The sequence below is a fragment of the Pseudophryne corroboree genome, chromosome 2 (assembly GCF_028390025.1).
Source record: "Pseudophryne corroboree isolate aPseCor3 chromosome 2, aPseCor3.hap2, whole genome shotgun sequence".
Classification (NCBI taxonomy): domain Eukaryota; kingdom Metazoa; phylum Chordata; class Amphibia; order Anura; family Myobatrachidae; genus Pseudophryne; species Pseudophryne corroboree.
Genome location: NC_086445.1, coordinates 784,876,091 through 784,900,009, shown reverse-complemented (window position 1 = coordinate 784,900,009; position 23,919 = coordinate 784,876,091). Strand labels below are relative to the sequence as shown.

The following is a 23,919-nucleotide window of genomic DNA, read 5'->3' as shown; positions in this document are numbered from 1 at the left end:
AGACTCATGCAAACCCGTGCATAATTCTGGCACAGGTGGTATGAATGTTACTTTTTTACTTACTGTATATAGAGATCTCCTAAATCAGTGGTTTATAATCCTATACATGGGTCTAATATAATATATTCAGATACATTCCACTTATGATTTTGTGGGTTGTAGTGTATCAGAACTTCAAATCTACACATTACAATATTACGCCTGCTTGTTGGCAATATCATGCACTATGGGGGTCATTCCGACCCCTTCACACGCTGCAGTTCTTCGCAGTGGTGCAAAGGGGTTGGTTCTGCGCATGCGTGGCGGACACAATGCGCAGGCGCGTCGTTGCTTACATAGTATGGAAGAACTTTTTGTTTTGACGCATACATCATCATCATCATCATCATAATAATAATAATTAATGCCATCACTTACCTTTATGCAAAAATAGACACTATATAAGAAATTGTTGTTTGTTTTTTACATTTCAAATAAAAACAAGAACTTCAGTGTAAATCCTCTGGTTTTGGGAATAACAACAAGCACTGTATCAGCATGTTCTCTACATGACTAAGAGTTTTTTCCCCCCCAAGATATCCATTAGAGCGTAACATACATTATTCACCAACTGCATTATGATTTAATCCAGTGCACACAATATGCAAATGAAAATATTTTCCTTGAAAGACCATTAAACCATTTTAAACAAGCTAACGTAAACATATTACTTAAGAAAATCAATATCTCCATGGAAAATGTCAAGTGCAGCTTTTAAGGAATCGTCTAGTACAGGCCAGGGAGATAATTTGCTGTCTGCATTGTGATTATCAGAAATGTGAAATTTTTACACTAAATTAAATATTTCCATTTCATTATTCATAAAGTCTGACTGTAAATATCTTACATTCCAGTCCAACGAAGTGACATCTTTGTTGCTCGGAACGTCTTGCCCCCCTTCTCGTATACAGTGCCTTAAAACTAGTTGAGTGGTGCTACTACTGTTTTCATTCAAATTCCATATTCTTGCTGTTGAGTCTCCTGACCTTAAAATTTAAAGAAATGAGAAAGAAAAGATGATACCATTGTATGTATGTGTATATAGATAGATAGATAGATAGATAGATAGATAGATAGATAGATAGATAGATAGAATTTTAACTCATTTTCAACATTAAAATCAGTAGGAAAAAAAAAACCAGGAATCACATAATGTTGAATACATAAAAAAGTATCTGTACTTTGGAAGTGCCTTTGCAAATACAGTAGGTTATGGTACATTTGTGTAAATTGTTACAACTGTAGCTGTAAAAAAGGGGTCTGTAACCCATAGTAACCAGACACTAAATTGATTTTTTCCCAAGTACAATTTGGAAAATGTAAGAAAAGTCTGCTTCTGCGTCTTGAGTTCTATGGGTTACAGATATGGGTTACAGATCCACCATCTCCAAAGTCTGGGACTTACATTTAACAATAAAAAAAAAAAAAAAAGTATAGGGTACAGATATGGGGGCTAATTCAGACCTAATCGCTGCTGTGAGATTTTGCACAGCAGCGATCAGGTCTGAACTGTGCATGCGCCGGCGATTTAGTGCGCCGACGCGTTCCAGACAGCCGATGGCTGTCTCAGCCCTGCGATCGCTTCTGCCTGATTGACAGGCAGAGGCAGTCGCTGGGCGGGAGGGGGTGGGCCGGCGGCATTTGGACGCCATTTAGGGGCTGCGGTCCTGGAGGTCAACGCAGGCGTGCCCGGACCATTGGGGGGGCGGGCCACGGCAGCTGCATGACGTCACACGCAGCCGCTGCGACCTTCACAGTGACGAGTAGCTCCTGCCAGCACGCAGGAGCTGCACTGGCTGGGAGCTACTCTTCCAGTACAAAATCATCACCGCTGTGCGATGCTATTGTACTTGTGCTGGGGGGGGGTCGGACCTGACATGCGGGGCGTACTAGTCCTGTGCTGGGCGTCCCCCCGCATGTCTGTGTGACTGATCGTAGTAGATGTGCTAAATTTAGCATTTCTAAGTTCAGGTCTGAATTAGGCCCATGGTCTGTAAAAATAAGATGTAGTTTCCAGTGAAAAACAATCTAGCTGTGACAATTTAGTATCACAGTATGTTTTTGTTTTAAATATATTAGTTGTTAGGTGTCAGAGTTCGGTACATACAGTATTTCAGAGGTAAGTAGTGCTGGAACACTCTGTGCAGACAGGCATGCAACTACTACTGTGGCAGCCTATGCCGATATTATCCATACAGTATATCTATGTATTTTTCATGTGTCCTAGAGATTGCACCACAATAAGTGTAAGCTTGAGGGAGTGCTGTACAACTGACATAACTAGGGGCGTGTGAGCGATACCGTCACACAGGGACCATGGCTCCGGGGCAAGCACTATCATTGACCCATTGTACATGCATGTGGGCATCTGGGGGGTCCCGTGGATGTTCCGGATATTCACCCTGCAGCCTGCGGACATTCCCTAAGCATCCTAAGGATGCTCCAGGCAGTGCACTACTTCCCAGAGACAGCAACCCTCCCCATAGACATGGCATCATGATGTCAGAGGTTTAGGAAGCAGGGCCTCCCTGTTACAGCATGGAAACTATACCTGTTGCAATGATCTACTGTAGGTGCTTCTGTTGGATAAGTAATTATAAAAAGCAGAGAAACCCAATATTAGAGAATCCAACTAAGTGGATATGTAAGACAGGATAAGAGAATGTGTGTCTGGTAGCTGGTAGGTGCAGTCCAGAGGCGTCTCTAGAGAGGAGGGGACCCGTGTGCAGACTCTGTGTGTGGGCCCCCTCCTCCCCCGTAGCCGTCTCTGTTAGCGCTCTCAGCACTGAGACTCTGGCACAGAGCCAGGTTCTACAGCGCATGCGAATGACTCTGAAAAAATGGCCGCCTGAGTCTCTAGTGCTCAGTGCGCTAGCAGCAGTGGTGACGGCAACTGGGGAGGAGGGGGCCCACACACAGTCACCGATGGACGCCGGAAAGGTGAGTATAGAAAAAATGAGTGCAGTGTGTGCGGTGGGGGCCCCCTCTGGACCCAGGAGCCCGTGTGCACCGCACACACTGTACCCATTATAGATACGCCATGCGGTGGCACTACAGAGCAGAATCTTGGGCTGCTTTATTAGTTTGAATGACAGTCCACAAAGCCTAGTGTATTCCATAGGAGATGCAGGAATAAACAGTAGGAAATGTAGGGTATTTAAATACAGAAAGGGTAATTTTGGAACGTGAAAAGTGTCATGTAAAAGCATGTGATGTCATGTGCCTATTTTTCCAGTAATACACCTATTGTTGCATGTAATAGTTATGGATATGTACCTGTACACCACAAACATATGTACAGCTCCCTACGAGGCAGTTACAAGAACCAGGAAGTGGGCGTGCACCATTAAATGTACTTGGCCCAAATAACATGGCAGCGTGGGCTCACGCTTGCTGCAGTGTTTTGGATGGAGGATTTTCCTTTGGGTGCTATTTGTATCTGCTGAGCAGTTTGTCACTTGAAATTGTTTTAAATAATCTTTAAAAATAATCCTGGGTCCTCTGTCAGTGACTGCTGTAAAGCAGAGAATACAATGTATCTGTAATCACCTCTTGTGTGAGTTTTAATTACACACTTGATATATTAAGAATATAAAGGTCTACATCATGGTTCAATTAGGATTACTGATGTGCATGGAACTGTTTTGGTTCTCCTGTTGTACATGTTACAGTATGTGTGCATGTCCCAAGGTCTCCTAAATACAGGCTAGGGTCACGCAGCTGGTCACCGACCTCTTTCAGACCCTGGCTAACATTATTTATTAACTGTTTCTTATATAGCGCAGCAAATTCCGTTGCGCTTTACAATTGGGACATCATCTATTGGGATTGATAATCCCTACCTACTATGACGGAAAACATAGAAACCTCTTTATATAATCCATTTTCATTGGTGTCATGCAACATCTCTTTGACAAGGTCTTTGATGCCTCCAGGCCAGTGATTACTTCATGCATAAACAAACCATGCTCCATGGATTGTATTTCACTTAAATCTGACTTTTTACATTTGCTGTGTACATAGAACTTTCATTCATTTCACTTTCTACATTTTTATGAATTACTGTACATATATTAGCTTGTTTTCTGTAATGTTGGAAACTATACCTTCCTCTCTCTATTCTGTAACTTTAATTAGCATGTTATATAATCTTTGCTTTACATATAAAATGTATGTTTTTTTTTATCCCATCCTTTTATGCTTTGAAAAATAAATTTACTCTAAGGAAAATGATATTACCATTTGCTGAATACTACATATAGTATAGAAACAACAATTCATTTCAGCAGAAACTTCCCTTCTCCGATGCCACAGCCAGGAGAACCAATAGCAATATCTCACTTACCCGGAAGCTAGGAGGTCACTGACTGGATTCCAGGCACAAATGAATACTTCGGACTCGTGCCCACGAAGTACCGTGGCTTTGTTGGGTGGAATTTCCACATCACCATCAATTTCCATTGGTTCTGCATGGTTATCTGCAAAGCACATCATAATCTTGTTATAAGTCAAATATCACACAATGGTTATTGAATTTTACTGTCAACCGCCGGTAAAGGCAAATGATTTGTAAGCCTGCCACATATCCAGCTTTAATATAATACAAGTACTAAAGGAAGATTGAAATGTTGAACTTTAAATAATTTCTCTGATAAGCATCATTTTATATTCAGCAAGCTTTGTGAAATCTTTAGCGAGAAAGTTGACAATGTAATTACATTTATAAACCAATTCTATAAAGACCAGAAATACTTAAGATTATGATGATTAAACGACAATGCATGCCCAATCTGGTCTGAAGAAACACTACAGTACTGAAAGTATTTGCTCCAATAAAAAGTACACTGACTAAACACATATTAAAAAAGATAATTATAAAAAAGACTAGATCCTATTCAACTGTCATAGCCTGTGAAAAGAGATAGTTCACAAAGATCTGAATTATTGCAATTATAATAAACTGCTGCTGGCATCATTTTCTAATTAAGCTTTAAATTAATTAAAAAATGGTATAGAAACTATAGGCAAGTTGTTAAAGGAACATGATTTATATTTTCCTTCGGTATTTACCTCCTGATGTGCGTTTGACCACGGTAACTACCTAACTATGATGTTACTAAGCTAAACAATAACAGAGACACTGTTTTTTCCTGTCCGATGATGTCCTCCAAACTCCTCTCAATCTTATTGAAATGTGGAGGTAATCCTCTAACAATACAACAGGGGCCATAGTCTACAGCAGGGCTGGCCAAACCAGTCCTCAAGATCTACCAACAGTTCACATTTTCCAGACAGACCACCTAACTGGTGCACAGGTGTAGTCATTACTAATTAAGATGTGCTGCATTCATTCCTAACTGACAATTCTACAGATCTCCAGGAGGCCTTGAAAACATGAACTGTTGGTAGATCTCGAGGACCGGTTTGGCCAGACCTGGTCTACAGCATGGGTCTTCAACCTGCAGCCCTCCAGCTACTGTGGAACTGCACATCCCAGCATGCCTTGCCACAGTTCTGCTATTAAGGCATGCTAAAACTGAGCAGGGCATGCTGGGATGTGTAGTTCCACAACAGCTGGAAGGCCACAGGTTGAAGACCGCTGGTCTACAGCATACTAGAAACATAGAAACATAGAATTTGTCGGCAGATAAGAACCACTTGGCCCATCTAGTCTGCCCCTTTTTTTTTTTTTTACATTATTTTTATCTCTTACCTTATTTGATCCTTATTTCTTTGTAAGGATATCCTTATGTCTATCCCATGCACGTTTAAATTGCTCTACTGTCTTAGCCTCTACCACCTCTGATGGGAGGCTATTCCACTTGTCCACTACCCTTTCTGTGAAATAATTTTTCCGCAAATTTCCCCTGAACCTCCCCCCCTCCAGCCTCAGTGCATGTCCTCGTGTCCTATTGCTTCTCTTCATTTGGAGAATGTTTCCATCCTGGACTTTGTTAAAACCCTTGATATATTTGAAATTTTCTATCATGTCCCCCCTTTCCCTTCTCTGCTCCAAACTATACATATTGAGATTTCTTAGTCTTTCTGGGTATGTTTTGTGATGTAGGCCATGCACCATTTTAGTTGCCCTCCTTTGTACAGTTTCTAATGTATTAATATCCTTTTGAAGATATGGCCTCCAGAACTGAATACAGTATTCTAGATGAGGCCGTACCAATGACCTATACAGTGGCATTATTACTTCTTTCTTTCTGCTGCTGATTCCTCTCCCAATGCAGCCAAGCATCTGACTAGCTTTCCTCATTGCCTTGTTACATTGCTTACCTGCCTTTAAGTCATCTGAAATAGTGACTCCTAGATCCCTTTCTTCCTCAGTAGTTTCCAGTATAGTGCCATTAATACTATATTTAGCTTTAGGATTTTTGAGACCCAAGTGCATGATTTACTGTCTGTGAATATCTCTGATCCTGCCCACTGATTCGTTGTGGATGCGTCATCCCAGCCCGACACCTCCACGCCCCTGCTGTGTCATGCTGAGAGTTGCGAGAGGACCAGACAGTAATGCAATTTGCAACATCTAGTCCTCTGCATCTCCCAGCTTGACCTTTCCCTCCCTGGGGGCACCATAAAACATTAGGCAAGTACAGTCTATAGATATTGCAGTTCTAACGTCAGTCAGGCTATAGCCAGGTAAGATTTTGGAAGTTATGATAGATAGCAAAGGGAGGTTGTCACGAGCCCTATGTACAGAGTCCAAGCATAAAACTGTGTCTAATTCTGAGCATACACTATCCAATTAAGTGGATCGGTCAGATCATTGTACAATGTTTAAGCGTGACTGATCTAAAAATATTGATTGGTAGAATATGTCGGATCATCCAGCACGTCTGACTGTTGCAGTATATTTGGAGTTGCAAGTTGGCCAACCAACAGACATTTCCCATTCACAGAGGGGGAACGGGAAAATGTTTCCACCCCAGGCAAGGAACAGAGATCTCGTGTGACCATGCACTGTGAGATACAGAATACAGGGGCAGATGTATTAAGCCTGGAGAAGTGATAAAGCAGTGATAAGTGGAAGGGGATAACGCACCAGCCAATCAGCTCCAATATGTAAATTAACTGTTGGGAGCTGATTGGCTGGTGCGTTATCACCTTCCACTTATCACTGCTTTATCACTTCTCCAAGCTTAATACATCTGCCCCACAGTGAGATATATTCTGCATTACCGGCTGTCTGACAGGCATTGTATCTGACCATGTAATGCCCAGCTTTACATATAAACACCCAGTACAAAACAGAATTAAGGAAGTACGTTATAGAAAGGTAGAGGGTCTAAAATACAATATGACGACACTGATTTTTTTTTTAGTTAGTTAGTTAGTTAGTTAACTGACCCTAGAGTAAGGTAAGTTTGACTTTATTTATGCTTTGGAAAAGACAAAAAGCACCTTAAAACAGAACTAGAGGCAATTACATATTTTTAACCCTAAACTGTTTTCCTCTTCAAATAAACTGTGATTACTGTAGCTTTCAACTTACAATCCCAAATAGTACTTATTGAATTCACAACGTTCCAAGCTGTAATGCCTGACATCGGTCTTAACGGGATCCCCATTGATAAGTCCAGCCAGTTAATGTTGGCAGAATGATAGTTTATAATTCAATATATCCTTATTACCTGGACTCTGCGTTTACTTACTTATTGCGTGTGCCCCATTTTCTTCACCGTTCACAGTGGCTGCTCCATTCTTTGGTGTGTTCTGTTGTGATGCAGGAACAGCTGGTGCAGTGACGACAGGTGCTGCACTTGGTGCAGATACTGCTGAAGCTGCCTGTTGCTGAGCCAACTTCTCTCTAAAGGCTTGTTGCCTGGTCTGTACAACATCTGGCATCACAGCATCAATCAGAGATAACGATTCTATCGGCCGACCATCGAACACTGTGCCGTCCTAGACAAAGAGTTGTATATATTACGTTTTGATTCTGAAAAATATATTCTGACTCAAGTGCTGCTGCTCACAACAGAGATAAAATGACACAATAAATGAAAAAAGTCAATATATACTGAATTTAAAAAAAGTCCGACAAATTTAAAAAGCAAGTCTACTATGTGGCTGAAGACTTATTATAACCCTGAAACGTGTTAAATAAATTCTTTAAGCAATTTAGGCAACAATTATTATATTATTATATGATGTTATTACTCTACCCCGATTCTTCAGTTGACCAATACTGCAATCCATGTCTGGTACTGCAGAAATCATCGAAAATATTATTTTTCCACAGGTACCCAGATTGCACAATGTTTATTATACATGGAAATCCCAAAATAACGTTCCTTTCTCTGCAATTATTGTTTTAAAATATCTATTCGCTTCCAAAAACATCATTGAGGCGTAATTGACAAATAAGCGCAATGTACAAGAAAGTTCCAGCACAAATTACGTTTTACCCATTAAGGCCCCTGTGTATCATCCAAGCTGTTAACCTTTCATTGAACCAAACTACACTGCTCAAAAAAATAAAGGGAACACTTAAACAACACAATGTAACTCCAAGTCAATCACACTTCTGTGAAATCAAACTGTCCACTTAGGAAGCAACACTGATTGACAATCAATTTCACATGCTGTTGTGCAAATGGAATAGACAGCAGGTGGAAATTATAGGCAATTAGCAAGACACCCCCAATAAAGGAGTTGTTCTGCAGGTGGTGACCACAGACCACTTCTCAGCTCCTATGCTTTCTGGCTGATGTTTTGGTCACTTTTGAAAGCTGGTGGTGCTTTCACTCTAGTGGTAGCATGAGACGGAGTCTACAACCCACACAAGTGGCTCAGGTAGTGCAGCTCATCCAGGATGGCACATCATTGCGAGCTGTGGCAAGAAGGTTTGCTATGTCTGTCAGCGTAGTGTCCAGAGCATGGAGGCGCTACCAGGAGACAGGCCAGTACATCAGGAGACGTAGAGAAGGCCGTAGGAGGGCAACAACCCAGCAGCAGGACTGCTACCTCCGCCTTTGTGCAAGGAGGAACAGGAGGAGCACTGCCAGAGCCCTGCAAAATGACCTCCAGCAAGCCACAAATGTGCATGTGTCTACTGAAACGATCAGAAACAGACTCCATGAGGGTGGTATGAGGGACCGAAGTCCACAGGTGGGGGTTGTGCTTACAGCCCAACACCGTGCAGGACTTTTGGCATTTGCCAGAGAACACCAAGATTGGCAAATTCGCCACTGGCACCCTGTGCTCTTCACAGATGAAAGCAGGTTCTCACTGAGCACATGTGACAGAGTCTGGAGACGCCAAGGAGAACGTTCTGCTGCCTGCAACATCCTCCAGCATGACCGGTCTGGCAGTGGGTCAGTAATGGTGTGGGGTGGCATTTCTTTGGGGGGCCGCACAGCCCTCCATGTGCTCGCCAGAGGTAGCCTGACTGCCATTAGGTACTGAGATGAGATCCTCAGACCCCTTGTGAGACCATATGCTGGTGCGGTTGGCCCTGGGTTCCTCCTAATGCAAGACAATGCTAGACCTCATGTGGCTGGAGTGTGTCAGCAGTTCCTGCAAGACGAAGGCATTGATGCTATGGACTGACCCGCCCGTTCCCCAGACCTGAATCCAATTGAGCACATCTGGGACATCATGTCTCGCTCCATCCACCAACGCCACGTTGCACTACAGACTGTCCAGGAGTTGGCGGATGCTTTAGTCCAGGTCTGGGAGGAGATCCCTCAGGAGGCCATCTGCCACCTCATCAGGAGCATGACCAGGCGTTGTAGGGAGGTCATACAGGCACCTAGAGGCCACACACACTACTGAGCCTCATTTTGACTTGTTTTAAAGACATTACATCAAAGTTGGATCAGCCTGTAATGTGTTTTTCCACTTTAATTTTGAGTGTGACTCCAAATCCAGACCTCCATGGGTTAATAAATTTGATTTCTATTGATAATTTGTGTGTGATTTTGTTGTCAGCACATTTGTAAAGAACAAAGTATTTAATAAGAATATTTCATTCATTCATTCAGATCTAGGATGTGTTATTTTAGTGTTCCCTTTATTTTTTTTAGCAGTGTATTTAGCTTTCCTATAGAAGCACTCTATCATCAAAAATATTTTGATAAATTCTAATGAATATAGGGAAATACATGTGCATTACTGTCTCAGTAAGATCTGTATCATCTTTAACCATTTCTATGAAGTTTTTAAACCGTATGGAAAGGACTCTTCCACGTTTGTCTCTGACACATTAGATCACATATGCTACTAGAGGTTAAATTCTATTTTAACTCCTTAAAAAGACAATGCTTTAAAATTTGCATTCCAATCTAAAATTGAAACCAGTATTCTCCTGATAACTATATATTATAACTAATTTTATGCTGGTAATTAGAAGTATCAGATAAGATGTGCTATGGTGGTGAAATAAGGGCAGCATGCTGCTCCTGCAGCCCAAGCTAAGGTGTGAACAGGGAAGGTAAGAGCTGGGTTTTTTTTTGTGTTTTTTTTTTTTTGGGGGGGGGGGGGATTGGTGCCACTAGGCTACCAGATAAGCAGTGATCGCTGCACGGCAGGCAATATGTACAGTACAGAGTCTCACGTCGGGCACTGCTGCTGCGCAAAACTCACCCTCAAAGTGGCCAAATGCATGCGCAGTAGTCTCCAGAACATGGCGGGCGCCATGTTTCCGGAGACCTGCGCATGTGCAGTAGACTGTGGCACAATGGTTGAGTTTGCACATGGGCCCCCTCCTCTGTTAAACCATCCCGGGAGGAATCAGTAACCAGGATGCAGGGGGACTGAGAGGTCCCTCTGAGATTGGAAGCTGATGGAAGTTATATTAGCAGCCGCACAGAAGGCTTTTCTGACTGCTCACATCAGATGCCACCATGTCAGAGAAAGTACATCCTAGGTGGTTATGGGGGATCAATACTATTTTACATGTACCATTTTGTATTGTCTGGATCTTGTTCCACCCATAGTGTATCAGCATTATACACTGACACATCCAGGCTACTGTATATTAGGTGGACCTACAACTGCCAGTCATATTCTATATAGCAACTATAAAACTTGTGAGGACTTTTATTCTCTATGTTACTGAATCCACAGCCAAAGATGTTCCTTGAAAAGAGTCTAGTCTATAGCTTCATTTTGAAGAAATAAAGGAATTAAGGTACAGACCTCATACACCTAACCTTGGGTCATATGGCCCTAGATGCCTTGTGTAACTAAAGGTGTGTACACACGGTGAGATAAATCTGTAAGATTTTGACTTTATAGTCAAAATCTTATGAAATGTTAGTGCACATCTCAAGGTGTGCTTGCGATACAGATTCGATACAGATGCGCGCTCCCGTGGGGTCGGTATCGTAAGGCTAGAATGACTGTGCAGGCAAGTCGATCTTGACTATCTAGTGTACAATCTAGTACAAAGTATAGTCAAAATTGGCACTTAGTCAAAATCGTACATAGACAAAATCTCAAGCACAGATAGTCAAAATATCTGTGCTATCTGTGCTACCTGTGCTCTGGGGGAGTTCAAGGGAAATGGCATAATCAAAATCGCCCATAGCAAGGATCTCACTGTGTGTAAACACCTTAAGGGTGCCTACACAGCAGCGCGATGCAGCTCAGACCAAATTTGGTAGCAGCAAATTTGGTAACAGTTGGGCAAAACCATGTGCACTGCAGGTGTGGCACATATAACATGTGCAGAGAGTTAGATTTGGGTGGGTTATTTTGTCTCTGTGCAGAGTAAATACTGCCTGCTTTATTTTTACACTGCAATTTAGATTTCAGATTGAACACACCACACCCAAATCTAACTCTCTCTGCACATGTTATATCTGTACCCCCCCCCCCCCCCTCTCCCCCCTGCAGTGCACATGGTTTTCCCCAACTGCTAACAAATTTGCTGCTACGATAAGGTCTGAATTACCCCCCATGTGCACTGCAGGGGAGGCAGATATAACATGTGCAGAGAGAGTTAGATTTGGGTGGTGTGTGTTCAACAGTGGCGTGCGGTGAAGTCAGTGGCTGGGGAGGCACAAGCAGCTAACACGTAGCCCCCTCCCCCCCCAATCGTAAAACCAGCACCAGGCAGAACCAGCCAGGGAGGGGTAATGCCATAGCAGGGGAGACACTCGGTATGGGGTCCCCCTGCCATAGCATTAATCTACCCCCCCCCCCCAACTAGTCAGCCCAGGGCTGGAATTCCTCGGAAGTGGGGACCCCAAAAAATAAACATGGGGTCCCCCTCCCGAGCAATAACCAGCACTGGGCTTGTTCTTTACAGGTGGCCTACAGATCCCAGCAAGCCTGCCCCAGCATGCTGGCACTTGGAGAACCACAAGTGCCAGCATGCCCGGACATAATGGGCCCGCTGGCACCTGTAGTCCACCTGTAAAGAATAGTAATATTGTTCTTTACAGGTGGCCTACAGGTACCAGCAAGCCTGCCCCAGCATGCTGGCACTTGGAGAACCACAAGTGCCAGCATGCCCGGACATAAATGGCCTGCTGGCACCTGTTGCCCACCTGTAAAGAAAATAATAAGATTTTACTTACCGGTAAATCTATTTCTCGTAGTCCGTAGTGGATGCTGGGGACTCCGTAAGGACCATGGGGAATAGATAGGCTCCGCAGGAGACAGGGCACTTTAAGAAAGAATTTGGATACTGGTGTGCTCTGGCTCCTCCCTCCTCCAGACCTCAGTTAAAGAAACTGTGCCCGGAAGAGCTGACAGTACGAGGAAAGGATTTTGGAATCCAGGGCAAGACTCATACCAGTCACACCAATCACACCGTATAACTTGTGATAAACTTACCCAGTTAACAGTATGAACAACAACGGAGCATCAGATCAACCCTGATGCAACCAAACATAACCCTTATTTAAGCAATAACTATATACAAGTATTACAGAAGAAGTCCGCACTTGGGACGGGCGCCCAGCATCCACTACGGACTACGAGAAATAGATTTACCGGTAAGTAAAATCTTATTTTCTCTAACGTCCTAGTGGATGCTGGGGACTCCGTAAGGACCATGGGGATTATACCAAAGCTCCCAAACGGGCGGGAGAGTGCGGATGACTCTGCAGCACCGAATGAGCAAACACAAGGTCCTCCTCAGCCAGGGTATCAAACTTGTAGTACTTTGCAAAAGTGTTTGAACCCGACCAAGTAGCCGCTCGGCAAAGCTGTAATGCAGAGACCCCTCGGGCAGCCGCCCAAGAAGAGCCCACCTTCCTTGTGGAGTGGGCTTTTACTGATTTTGGAAACGGCAATCCAGCCGTAGAATGAGCCTGCTGAATCGTGTTACAGATCCAGCGAGCAATAGTTTGCTTTGAAGCAGGAGCACCCAGCTTGTTGGGTGCATACAGGATAAATAGCGACTCAGTTTTCCTGACTCTAGCCGTTCTGGCTACATAAACCTTCAAAGCCCTGACCACATCTAGTAACTCGAAATCCTCCAAGTCACGAGTAGCCACAGGCACCACAATAGGTTGGTTCATATGAAAGGATGACACCACCTTCGGCAGAAATTGTGGACGGGTACGCAATTCTGCCCTGTTCCATATGGAAAACCAGATAGGGGCTTTTATGTGACAGAGCCGCTAATTCTGACACACGCCTAGCTGAAGCCAAGGCTAATAGCATGACCACCTTCCAGGTGAGAAATTTTAACTCCACGGTTTTGAGTGGCTCAAACCAGTGTGACTTCAGGAAACTCAACACCACGTTAAGATCCCAAGGTGCCACTGGAGGCACAAAAGGAGGCTGAATATGCAGCACTCCCTTTACAAAAGTCTGGACTTCAGGAAGAAAAGCCAGTTCCTTTTGAAAGAAAATGGATAGGGCCGAAATCTGGACCTTAATGGAACCCAATTTTAGGCCCAAAGTCACTCCCGACTGTAGGAAGTGAAGGAATCGGCCCAGCTGGAATTCCTCCGTAGGGGCCTTCCTGGCCTCACACCAAGCAACATATTTTCGCCATATACGGTGATAATGTTTAGCCGTCACGTCCTTCCTAGCCTTTATCAGCGTAGGAATAACCTCATCCGGAATGCCTTTTTCTGCTAGGATCCGGCGTTCAACCGCCATGCCGTCAAACGCAGCCGCGGTAAGTCTTGGAACAGACAGGGTCCCTGTTGAAACAGGTCCTGTCTTAGAGGCAGAGGCCATGGGTCCTCTGTGAGCATTTTTTGCAGCTCTGGATACCAAGTCCTTCTTGGCCAATCCGGAACAACGAGTATTGTCCTCACTCCTCTTTTTCTTATGATTCTCAGCACCTTGGGTATGAGAGGAAGAGGAGGAAAAACATAAACCGACTGGAACACCCACGGTGTCACCAGTGCGTCTACAGCTATCGCCTGAGGGTCTCTTGACCTGGCGCAATACCTCTGTAGCTTTTTGTTGAGGCGGGATGCCATCATGTCCACCTGTGGCAGTTCCCACCGACCTGCAATCTGCGCGAAGACTTCTTGATGAAGTCCCCACTCTCCCGGGTGGAGGTCGTGCCTGCTGAGGAAGTCTGCTTCCCAGTTGTCCACTCCCGGAATGAGCACTGCTGACAGTGCTCTTACGTGATTCTCCGCCCAGCGAAGAATTCTGGTGGCTTCCGCCATCGCCACCCTGCTCCTTGTGCCGCCTTGGCGGTTTACATGAGCCACTGCGGTGATGTTGTCTGACTGGATCAGCACAGATTGGTCGCGAAGCAGGTTCTCCGCTTGACTTAGGGCGTTGTATATGGCCCTTAGTTCCAGGATATTGATGTGAAGGCAAGTCTCCTGACTTGACCACACCCCTTGGAAATTTCTTCCCTGTGTGACTGCCCCCCACCCTCGGAGGCTTGCGTCCGTGGTCACCAGGACCCAGTCCTGAATGTCGAATCTGCGGCCTTCGAGAAGGTGAGCACTCTGCAGCCACCACAGCAGAGACACCCTGGCCCTGGGGGATAGGGTGATCAGCCGATGCATCTGTAGATGTGATCCGGACCACTTGTCCAACAGATCCCATTGAAAGGTCCTCGCATGGAACCTGCCAAAGGGAATGGCCTCGTACGATGCCACCATCTTTCCCAGGACTCGCGTTCAGTGATGCACCGACACCTGTTTTGGTTTTAAGAGGTCTCTGACCAGTGTCATGAGTTCCTGAGCCTTCTCTGTCAGGAGAAAAACCTTCTTCTTGTCTGTGTCCAGAATCATGCCCAGGAAGGGCAGACGCGTCGTAGGAATCAGCTGCGACTTTGGAATATTCAGAATCCAGCCGTGCTGTTGTAACACTTCCCGAGAGCGTGCTACGCTGATCAGCAACTGCTCTCTGGACCTCGCCTTTATGAGGAGATCGTCCAAGTATGGGATAATTGTGACCCCTTGCTTTCGCAGGAGCACCATCTTTTCCGCCATTACCTTGGTAAATATTCTCGGTGCCGTGGAGAGACCAAACGGCAACGTCTGGAATTGGTAATGACAATCCTGTACCACAAATCTGAGGTACGCCTGATGAGGTGGATAAATGGGGACATGAAGGTATGCAACCTTTATGTCCAGACACACCATAAAATCCCCCCCTTCCAGGCTTGCGATGACCGCTCTGAGCGATTCCATTTTGAACTTGAACCTTTTCAGGTATATGTTCAGGGATTTTAAATTCAATATGGGTCTGACCGAACCGTCCGGTTTCGGTACCACAAACATGGTCGAATAGTAACCCCTTCCCTGTTGAAGGAGGGGAACCTTTATCACCACCTGCTGAAGATACAATTTGTGAATTGCAGCTAACACTATTTCCCTCTCTAAAGGGGAAGCTGGCAGGGCCGATTTGAGGTAACGGTGAGGGGGCATCTCTTCGAATTCCAGCTTGTATCCCTGAGACACAATCTCTATAGCCCAGGGATCCACCTGGGAGTGAACCCACTTGTGGCTGAAATTTCGGAGACGCGCCCCCACCAGGCCTAGCTCCGCCTGTGGAGCCCCAGCGTCATGCAGTGAATTTAGTGGAAGCCGGGGAGGACTTCTGTTCCTGGGAACTAGCTGTGTTGTGCAGCTTCTTTCCTCTACCCCTGCCTCTGGCAAGAAAGGACGCACCTTGGACTTTCTTGCCTTTTTGAGATCGAAAGGACTGCATTTGGTAATACGGTGTTTTCTTAGGTTGTGAGGGAACATATGGCAAAAAATTTGACTTTCCAGCCGTAGCTGTGGAGACCAGGTCCGAGAGACCGTCCCCAAACAATTCCTCACCCTTATAAGGTAAAACCTCCATGTGCCTTTTTGAGTCGGCATCGCCTTTCCATTGCCGAGTCCACAGGACCCTTCTGGCAGAAATCGACATTGCATTTATTCTAGAGCCCAGTAGGCTAATGTCTCTTTGAGCATCTCTCATATATAGGACAGCGTCTTTTATATGCCCCAGGGTTAGTAATATAGTATCCTTATCCAAGGTATCAAGTTCCTCAGATAAGGTATGCTACCGCACTACACATCCAGGCCGACACAATCGCCGGCCTTAGTAAGGTACCTGAATGTGTATAAATGGACTTCAGGATACCCTCCTGCTTTCTATCAGCAGCATCCTTTAGGGTGGCCGTATCCTGTGACGGCAGGGCTATCCTCTTGGATAAGCGTGTTAGAGCTTTGTCCACCCTAGGGGAGGATTCCCAGCGTAGCCTGTCCGTTGGCGGGAAGGGATACGCCATAAGCATCCGTTTGGAAATCTGCAGTTTCCTATCTGGAGATTCCCAAGCCTTTTCACAGAACTCATTTAACTCATGTGAAGGGGGAAAGGTCACCTCTTGCCTTTTTTCCCCATACATATAAACCCTCTTGTCAGGGACTGGGGTTTCCTCTGTGATGTGCAACACATCTTTCATTGCTATAATCATGTAACGGATGGCTTTAGCCATTTTAGGCTGTAACTTTGCCTCATCGCCATCGACACTGGAGTCAGAATCCGTGTCGATATCTGTGTTAACAATTTGGGATAGTGGGCGCTTCTGAGACCCTGATGGCCTCTGCGACATAGGAGACCCTGACTGTCCCAAGGCTTCAGCTTTATCCAACCTTTTATGCAAGGAATTAACATTATCATTTAAAACCTTCAACATATCCATCCAATCGGGTGTCGGCGCCGTCGGCGGCGACCCCACATTCATTTGTTCCCGCTCTGTTTCCACATAGCTTTCCTCGTCAAACATGCCGACAGAAGCGTACCGACACACCACACACACAGGGGATGCTCTATTTGAAGACAGTTCCCCCACAAGGCCTTTTGGAGAGACAGAGAGAGAGTATGCCAGCACACACCCCAGCGCTATATGACCCAGGAATCACACAGTAACTTAGTGTTAACCCAGTAGCTGCTGTATATACTGTTTTTGCGCCAAATTTATGTGCCCCCCCTCTCTTTTAACCCTCTTCTACCGTGATTCTGCAGGGGAGAGCCTGGGGAGCTTCCTTTCAGCGGAGCTGTGGAGAGAAAATGGCGCTGGTGAGTGCTGAGGAAGAAGCCCCGCCCCCTCAGCGGTGGGCTTCTGTCCCACGTTTGTGTGTAAAATAATGGCGGGGGGCTCATGCATATATACAGTGCCCAACTGTATATTTGCTGCTTTTTGCCAAGAGGTTCCTAATTGCTGCCCAGGGCGCCCCCCCCCTGCGCCCTGCACCCTACAGTGACCGGAGTGTGTGGGTTAGTGTGGGAGCAATGGCGCACAGCTGCAGTGCTGTGCGCTACCTCATATGAAGACTGGAGTCTTCTGCCGCCGATTTCGATGTCTTCTTGCTTCAGACACCGGCTTCTGTCTTCTGGCTCTGCGAGGGGGACTGCGGCGTGGCTTCGGGATCGGACGACCAAGGGTGCGATCCTGTGTACGATCCCTCTGGAGCTAATGGTGTCCAGTAGCCTAAGAAGCAGGACCTATCTTCGGTGAGTAGGGCTGCTTCTCTCCCCTTAGTCCCACGTAGCAGAGAGCCTGTTGCCAGCAGATCTCTCTGAAAATAAAAAAAACCTAACTAAATACTTTCTTTTTAGCAAGCTCAGGAGAGCTCACTAAGTAGCACCCAGCTCGTCCGGGCACAGATTCAAACTGAGGTCTGGAGGAGGGACATAGAGGGAGGAGCCAGAGCACACCAGTATCCAAATTCTTTCTTAAAGTGCCCTGTCTCCTGCGGAGCCCGTCTATTCCCCATGGTCCTTACGGAGTCCCCAGCATCCACTAGGACGTTAGAGAAATTAAAATAAAAACACCACACAGTCTTAAAAAATAAGTTTTATTGCACAGGGTCTTCACCTGGGGGCGGCGGCCTCTAAGCTCTTTTGCATGGCCGCCTCTTCCCCAGGGCTTCAGGCGTCTTCACCTGTGGGGGGCTTCCAGCGTCTTCCTCTGACGTCTTCACCTGGGAGGCGGCGGCCTTAAAGCTCTTTTACATGGCCGCCGCCTTCCCCAGGGCTTCCAGCGTCTTCACCTGGTGGGCGGCGGCTGCTAAGCTCTTTTGCATAGCCGACGCCCATCCAGGACTTCCGGCGTCTTCTGCCTTCAGGAGCTCTTCTCCGCTCCTCCTCCGCCGTCGGACTGACAGCCGCTCCCTCGCGCTGACTTATAAAAGTCAGCCAGAGGGGGCGGAGCGATGATGCGGCGAGCCGTGATTGGCTCGCGGCGGCCATCTTCAATTTAAAAAATGACGCTGAGGCGCCATTTTTGAAATGGGTTACCGCTCCGCTGCTCAAACTCTGCACCGCCGCCCGCACTCACGCCGCCTGCACTGCCGCACCCACGCCGCCCGCACCGCCGCACCCACGCCGCCCGCACCTCTGACGACGCCTGCACCTCCGCCGCGCCCACAACAGTGATTGACATCGGATCCAGTGACGGATCTGCTGGCCAATCACTGTGGCCTCACTGACAGGGGCGTGCTTTCATGGGTTGAAATAATAAACCACTAATGGTGCCGCTTTCCCATGATTTTTCAATGGGCTTTTAATGCCCATTGCTAGGCCCCGCCCGCGGCCGACCCCGCTCCCCATACATTTCCCTATCTGACAGGGAGGCACCACAATCGGTGCCTCCCAAATACTTTTACACAGGATTCGGATGATTAGGATAATATAAAGCAAATACTATGTGTCATAAGTATCTTCTTTATATTATTTTAATCAGTAATGACAGGGGAGGCTCTGCCTCCCCTGACTACACGTCCCCGGTGTTCAAACTGAAATCTAAATTGCAGTGTAAAAATAAAGCAGACAGTATTTATCCTGCACAGAAACAATATAACCAACCCAAATCTAACTGTATCTCTGCCCCACCTGCAGTGCACATGGTTTTGCCCATTAGAGGAAAATGTTATTTTACAATCAACTTTGAATTAGGCCCTAAGTACTGTATTAGTATTAGTACACTCTGTCGCCAAGGAATTGGCATAAAGTAGCAGATTAAGCATGACAATGCATAGTGTAAGCCACTAGTGGGAGGCAGTCAATTTACCGGTTGTCGTGACCCCGGCTGTCAGGAGACCGATCACCAGCTGAAATCCCCACTCAGGTGGTGGTCCACGCCACCACCAGAGGGGGAATATAACCCTGTGGCAACACAAAGGTTACCACTGGGCCCAAAGCATGGCGAGCGCAGTGAGCCCACAAGGGGACATGCTGCACTCACTGCTGGTATTCCGGCTGTTGGGATCCCGATGTCGTTCCATTTACAACTGCATACTGTATTTGTACACAGCAGACCTGTGAAAATATGCTAACGCCGCAGCTGCAGGGATTGGTACAGAGACACCCACAGACGCTGCCTCTGGTCCACCGCTTGTGTATAAAGATGCACCATGGGACCGCCTGTTGCAACTAGGAAATCCAATCCTGGGATCCCAGCCAGCCTCCAGTACCGAAATTCCTATAGATTTTCTGGCCAAAATCCCTTGTATTATTGGCATTGTTGCAGTCACTGAGGCAGCAACTCACATCTGGGTGCTGCGTGTGTGACTCAGACTGTGTAACCATAGGCATCAATGCAGATGTATCACAGCTGAGCGATATTACTGAGCTAGTATCTGAGTGGCACTATGCATATGCAGCCATGGTTTTGCAATGGCATACACAGTGAGGGTTTGGATTTGGACAGTGATTGACAGTTAATGACTGTTTGCGGTAGATAATGGGGGGTAGCTACTAAAATGTGTGTTGCAACCATTTTGTGGGTGTGTCACAGCCTGTGACTACATCTTCTTACGCAATTGTGCAGGCTCTGCTCGCTTTGTGGCGACAGACTATTTGAGAAACCATATGGTTGCTAAGACGTCTGATGGTGCAACTGATGTGCGTCTGATACATATTTAGGGTTGCACAGACGTCTAATGGTACGTCCGATGGTGTGTTTTTAGAGTTGCTCAGATGACTAATGGTGCAACCAAAGTGTGTCCGGTGGTGTGTGTGATACCCTGAAACTGCAGCCCAAATCAACTGTGGCACTACAGGTGCCAGCATGACTTTAATAAAAGTAAAATGTTTGCTGGAGTTGCATAAGCACTGTGCCAGCAGCCTACAGCTTGCAGCACAGAAGGAGTTAACAGCACAGCTCATAGCAATACAGATCAGTCTGCAAAATTCAAAGTGCATGACTCACCCATTTGCAAACTAAGAGCGGGAAATCCCAGATAGAATGTGGTCCTGGGAATGCAAAGTTATAAAAGGGTTGTCCTGCAGCAGCCTGGAGAAGAGTGAGCTGAGGAGAGTGAGCAGGCAGTGAGGAGACTGAGAGAACAGTGAGCTGAGGTGATCGGGGCAGAGGCGGGAAGACGGAGAGAGAGAGGACCGCGGTGTGAGGGGAACGAAGAGAGCGCGCCCACCCGCCAGACTCGCTGCTGCCTGCCACGGCCGGAGCAAAGGAACAACACCGCCGCGTGTACAAGAGAGGGAGGTGGCTCAGGTCACAGAGGCTTCCTGACACCTGCCCAACATCAAAGACGCCACGGCACAAGGGCTCGAGATCCGGAAGGGGGGAGATCGCGTGGGAAGAGGATTCCCCTAACAACAGTCCTACGGGAGAGGCTGCAGTGACTGGGAGCACGGCTGCAGACAGCAGGAGCAACGAATATACCGCAGGTACTCTCACTTATCCCCAATATCCCAGCTATCCGGGTTACAGGAACCCCAAGTACAGAAGTACTGTACCTGGGTCTTCATAGATGTTTCCATGTAAAGTAGAGGGTTATCATTAACTGCCGCCTGTCAGAAAAGGGGGACGCCCCTAACCCTAAACAGCTCCGTCAAAGACTCTCCCTATGTAATAGCGCCTCCTAACGGGTCCATGTTATGACCTTCACACTTATACTGCACCCGGTTGTTACAGCACAGTTCAACAAAAGGTAACAGGACTGTGCAAACCCCTGTTCTTACTGTGCAAACCCCTGTTCTTACTGTGCAAGCCAGAACTGGTCTGTTTACTAGTTTATATCACTGGATGATAATTGACTTACCTTTCTGTGGATACAAATGCGGTTGGTACCGTGAATCATTACTGCTGTTCTGTATTATGGAGAAAGTGGTTTTGCATGCCTGTTTACAACTGTTTACCTTGCGTCCACTGACGCCTCCTTAGAAGTCCTCTGTTTCAGTATAAGCAGTCTATTAGAGAGACATTGGCCGCAAACGCCTCTGGGGCGCAGGAACTGAACGTTACGGTCCAGCATATAACGCCCCCCTCGTGGACAGTTTAGGGATGGCTCCCGCGTTACTGCCAGGACATACTTTACCCTAATAGGACATTATCCTCCAAATGATTGGTAGTACGGGTGAAGTATTTGATTTGGTCAAAGTTATACCTTCGAGGTGTTAAAACTGTGAATGTTGTTATAAGACAGGGAAAGACTCAGGTTATTGTAATAATGTTCAACCTATGCAACTGTGTTTAATGAAAATTGAGTTACAGCGGTGACTGATATCGTCAGTGCAATAAATGGTTGTCACCGTCTCCATGTGTCGTGGTCCTTGAGCACATTGGGTTTGGGTTGCCCTTCCGGGGTTCTCCTGGTCCTTCTGCCCCAGCCTTACAGGTGAGGAGAAGAATAGACGCTGGCCAAGACATCGTTGAAGAGTGGATACGGCCGATTACGAGACCGACAGAGTTTCAGGTACGAACCCTTTTATAGAGATATTACATGTGTTTTTAGGGTTGCTCAGATGTCTGATGGTGCATCCGGTGGTGCGTCTTTAGAGTTGCTCAGATGTCTGATGGTGTATCCGATGGTGCGTCTTTAGAGTTGCTCAGATGTCTGATGGTGTGATCAATGTGCATCTGATGGTGTGTCTTTAGGGTTGCTCAGACGTCTGATAGTGCAATTGATGTGAGTCTTTGTACACAAGCAGGGAATCAGAGATGCCACCAGTGGACGTCTCAGTAAAAATCCCTTCAACTGCATCAGTAGGATATTCTCACAGATCCGCTGCATGCGAATACTCCATTGAGAATGTATCTCAGACCCTAAATGTTTAGGATTAGGTATAAAGCTGCACAATAAGATGCATATTTTAGGCTGCTTGGTGTGATTAGAGGATAGGTAATGGCATTTCTATAATAGGTGCAATGTGTGTGGTGCCCATACTATGCTACTATACATGTAGAAACACAAATCCTGACACATCCAGAGCCCCAAGGTTAACAACAGGCAGGTTTATTCTTCAAAATATATGTAGCACTGAGAGAAAGGTCATTCCCATCACGCTGGATCCATGTAGTTAGAACATGTTGCCTGCACATAACACACATACACAAACATTACCCAGTACAATGCATAATGAATATGCTTTTTCATCTGTTTCCAATTCCGCATACAATATGTAGACCTTGAGGGAGTCATGCATCAGTTTCAAACTCGAGTGACATTACTATTGTATTTCACAATGTTCACAGCAGGCTGAGCCGGCAATCAGTTTTGTGACTCATACAGTATAAATGGAATCTGCAATAATTCTCAGTGCATAACACAGATCTAATGTTACAGGTCATCATGATTGTATGGATAACAGATGATACAGCATGTAGGATTTGCAGGATAAAATGCTTTCCATGGTTTAAGAGCTCTAATATATATATATATATATATATATATATATATATATATATATATCTGTTTGAGATGTGAAGGCACAATTATATTAAAATAATTTCCAACAAATGTTACTATGCACATTTATCTGTCTGATGACAGGGAGAGGCAGTCTGTGACGGGAGAGAGAGGATGGTGGGCAGACAGTGACGCCCAGGAGAGGTAGAGGGTGAGGCAGTGGGTAACATGGAGAGACAGTGTTAGACAGAGAGGTAGAGGGTGAGGCAGTGGGTGACATGGAGAGACAGTGTTAGACAGAGAGGTAGAGGGTGAGGCAGTGGGTGACAGGGAGAGACAGTGGAAGACGGAGAGGTAGAGAATAAGGCAGTGCATGACTGGGAGAGATAGTGGAAGATGAAGAGGCAGAGGGTGATGGGAATAGGCAGGGGTGACAGGGAGATAGTGGGTGACTGGGGGGACAGCTGTGTGCCCCTCAGCCAGGGGCAGTTTGGGAGTGGAGACAATCAATGCAGCAGCAGTCTCACTGTATATACCGCAGTTCTGTAAACAGCAGCATGTGCTGGGCTCGGGACCCAGGTTACTGTGATGCACAATTGCCGATTTTATGGCTGCTCTCTCCGGGAGAGTGCAGCCAGGTCAGCTCAGCAGGGGGCAGGGCAGTGACATGAATTGCAGAGGGGGGCGGGCCAGAGGCGGAATGGGGGCGTGGCGGAGGCGGAACAGGGGCGTAGCTGATGTATTGCATCATGTAAGCCACCCCCCCTCCCGTTGTGTAATGCTGCTATTACCGGCATTATACTGCAGGGGGTGTGGCTATGATGACACAATTCAACAAGAATCGCATCAT

The 23,919-nt window shown here is 46.2% G+C and overlaps 1 protein-coding gene across 6 annotated transcripts in view; it reads right to left on the bottom strand.

The window, feature by feature from the left end:
• TBL1X (transducin beta like 1 X-linked) overlaps positions 1–23,919 on the bottom strand; it is a 495,345-nt gene that overhangs the window by 30,234 nt on the left and 441,192 nt on the right. For all 6 annotated transcript variants that reach the window (XM_063955515.1, XM_063955516.1, XM_063955517.1 and 3 more), the window contains 3 exons: positions 7,704–7,953; positions 4,385–4,517; positions 887–1,025 (listed from right to left, as the gene is read on the bottom strand). In XM_063955515.1, coding sequence (XP_063811585.1) covers positions 887–1,025; positions 4,385–4,517; positions 7,704–7,953 — 522 coding nt within the window. The remainder of the gene's footprint in view (positions 1–886; positions 1,026–4,384; positions 4,518–7,703; positions 7,954–23,919) is intronic.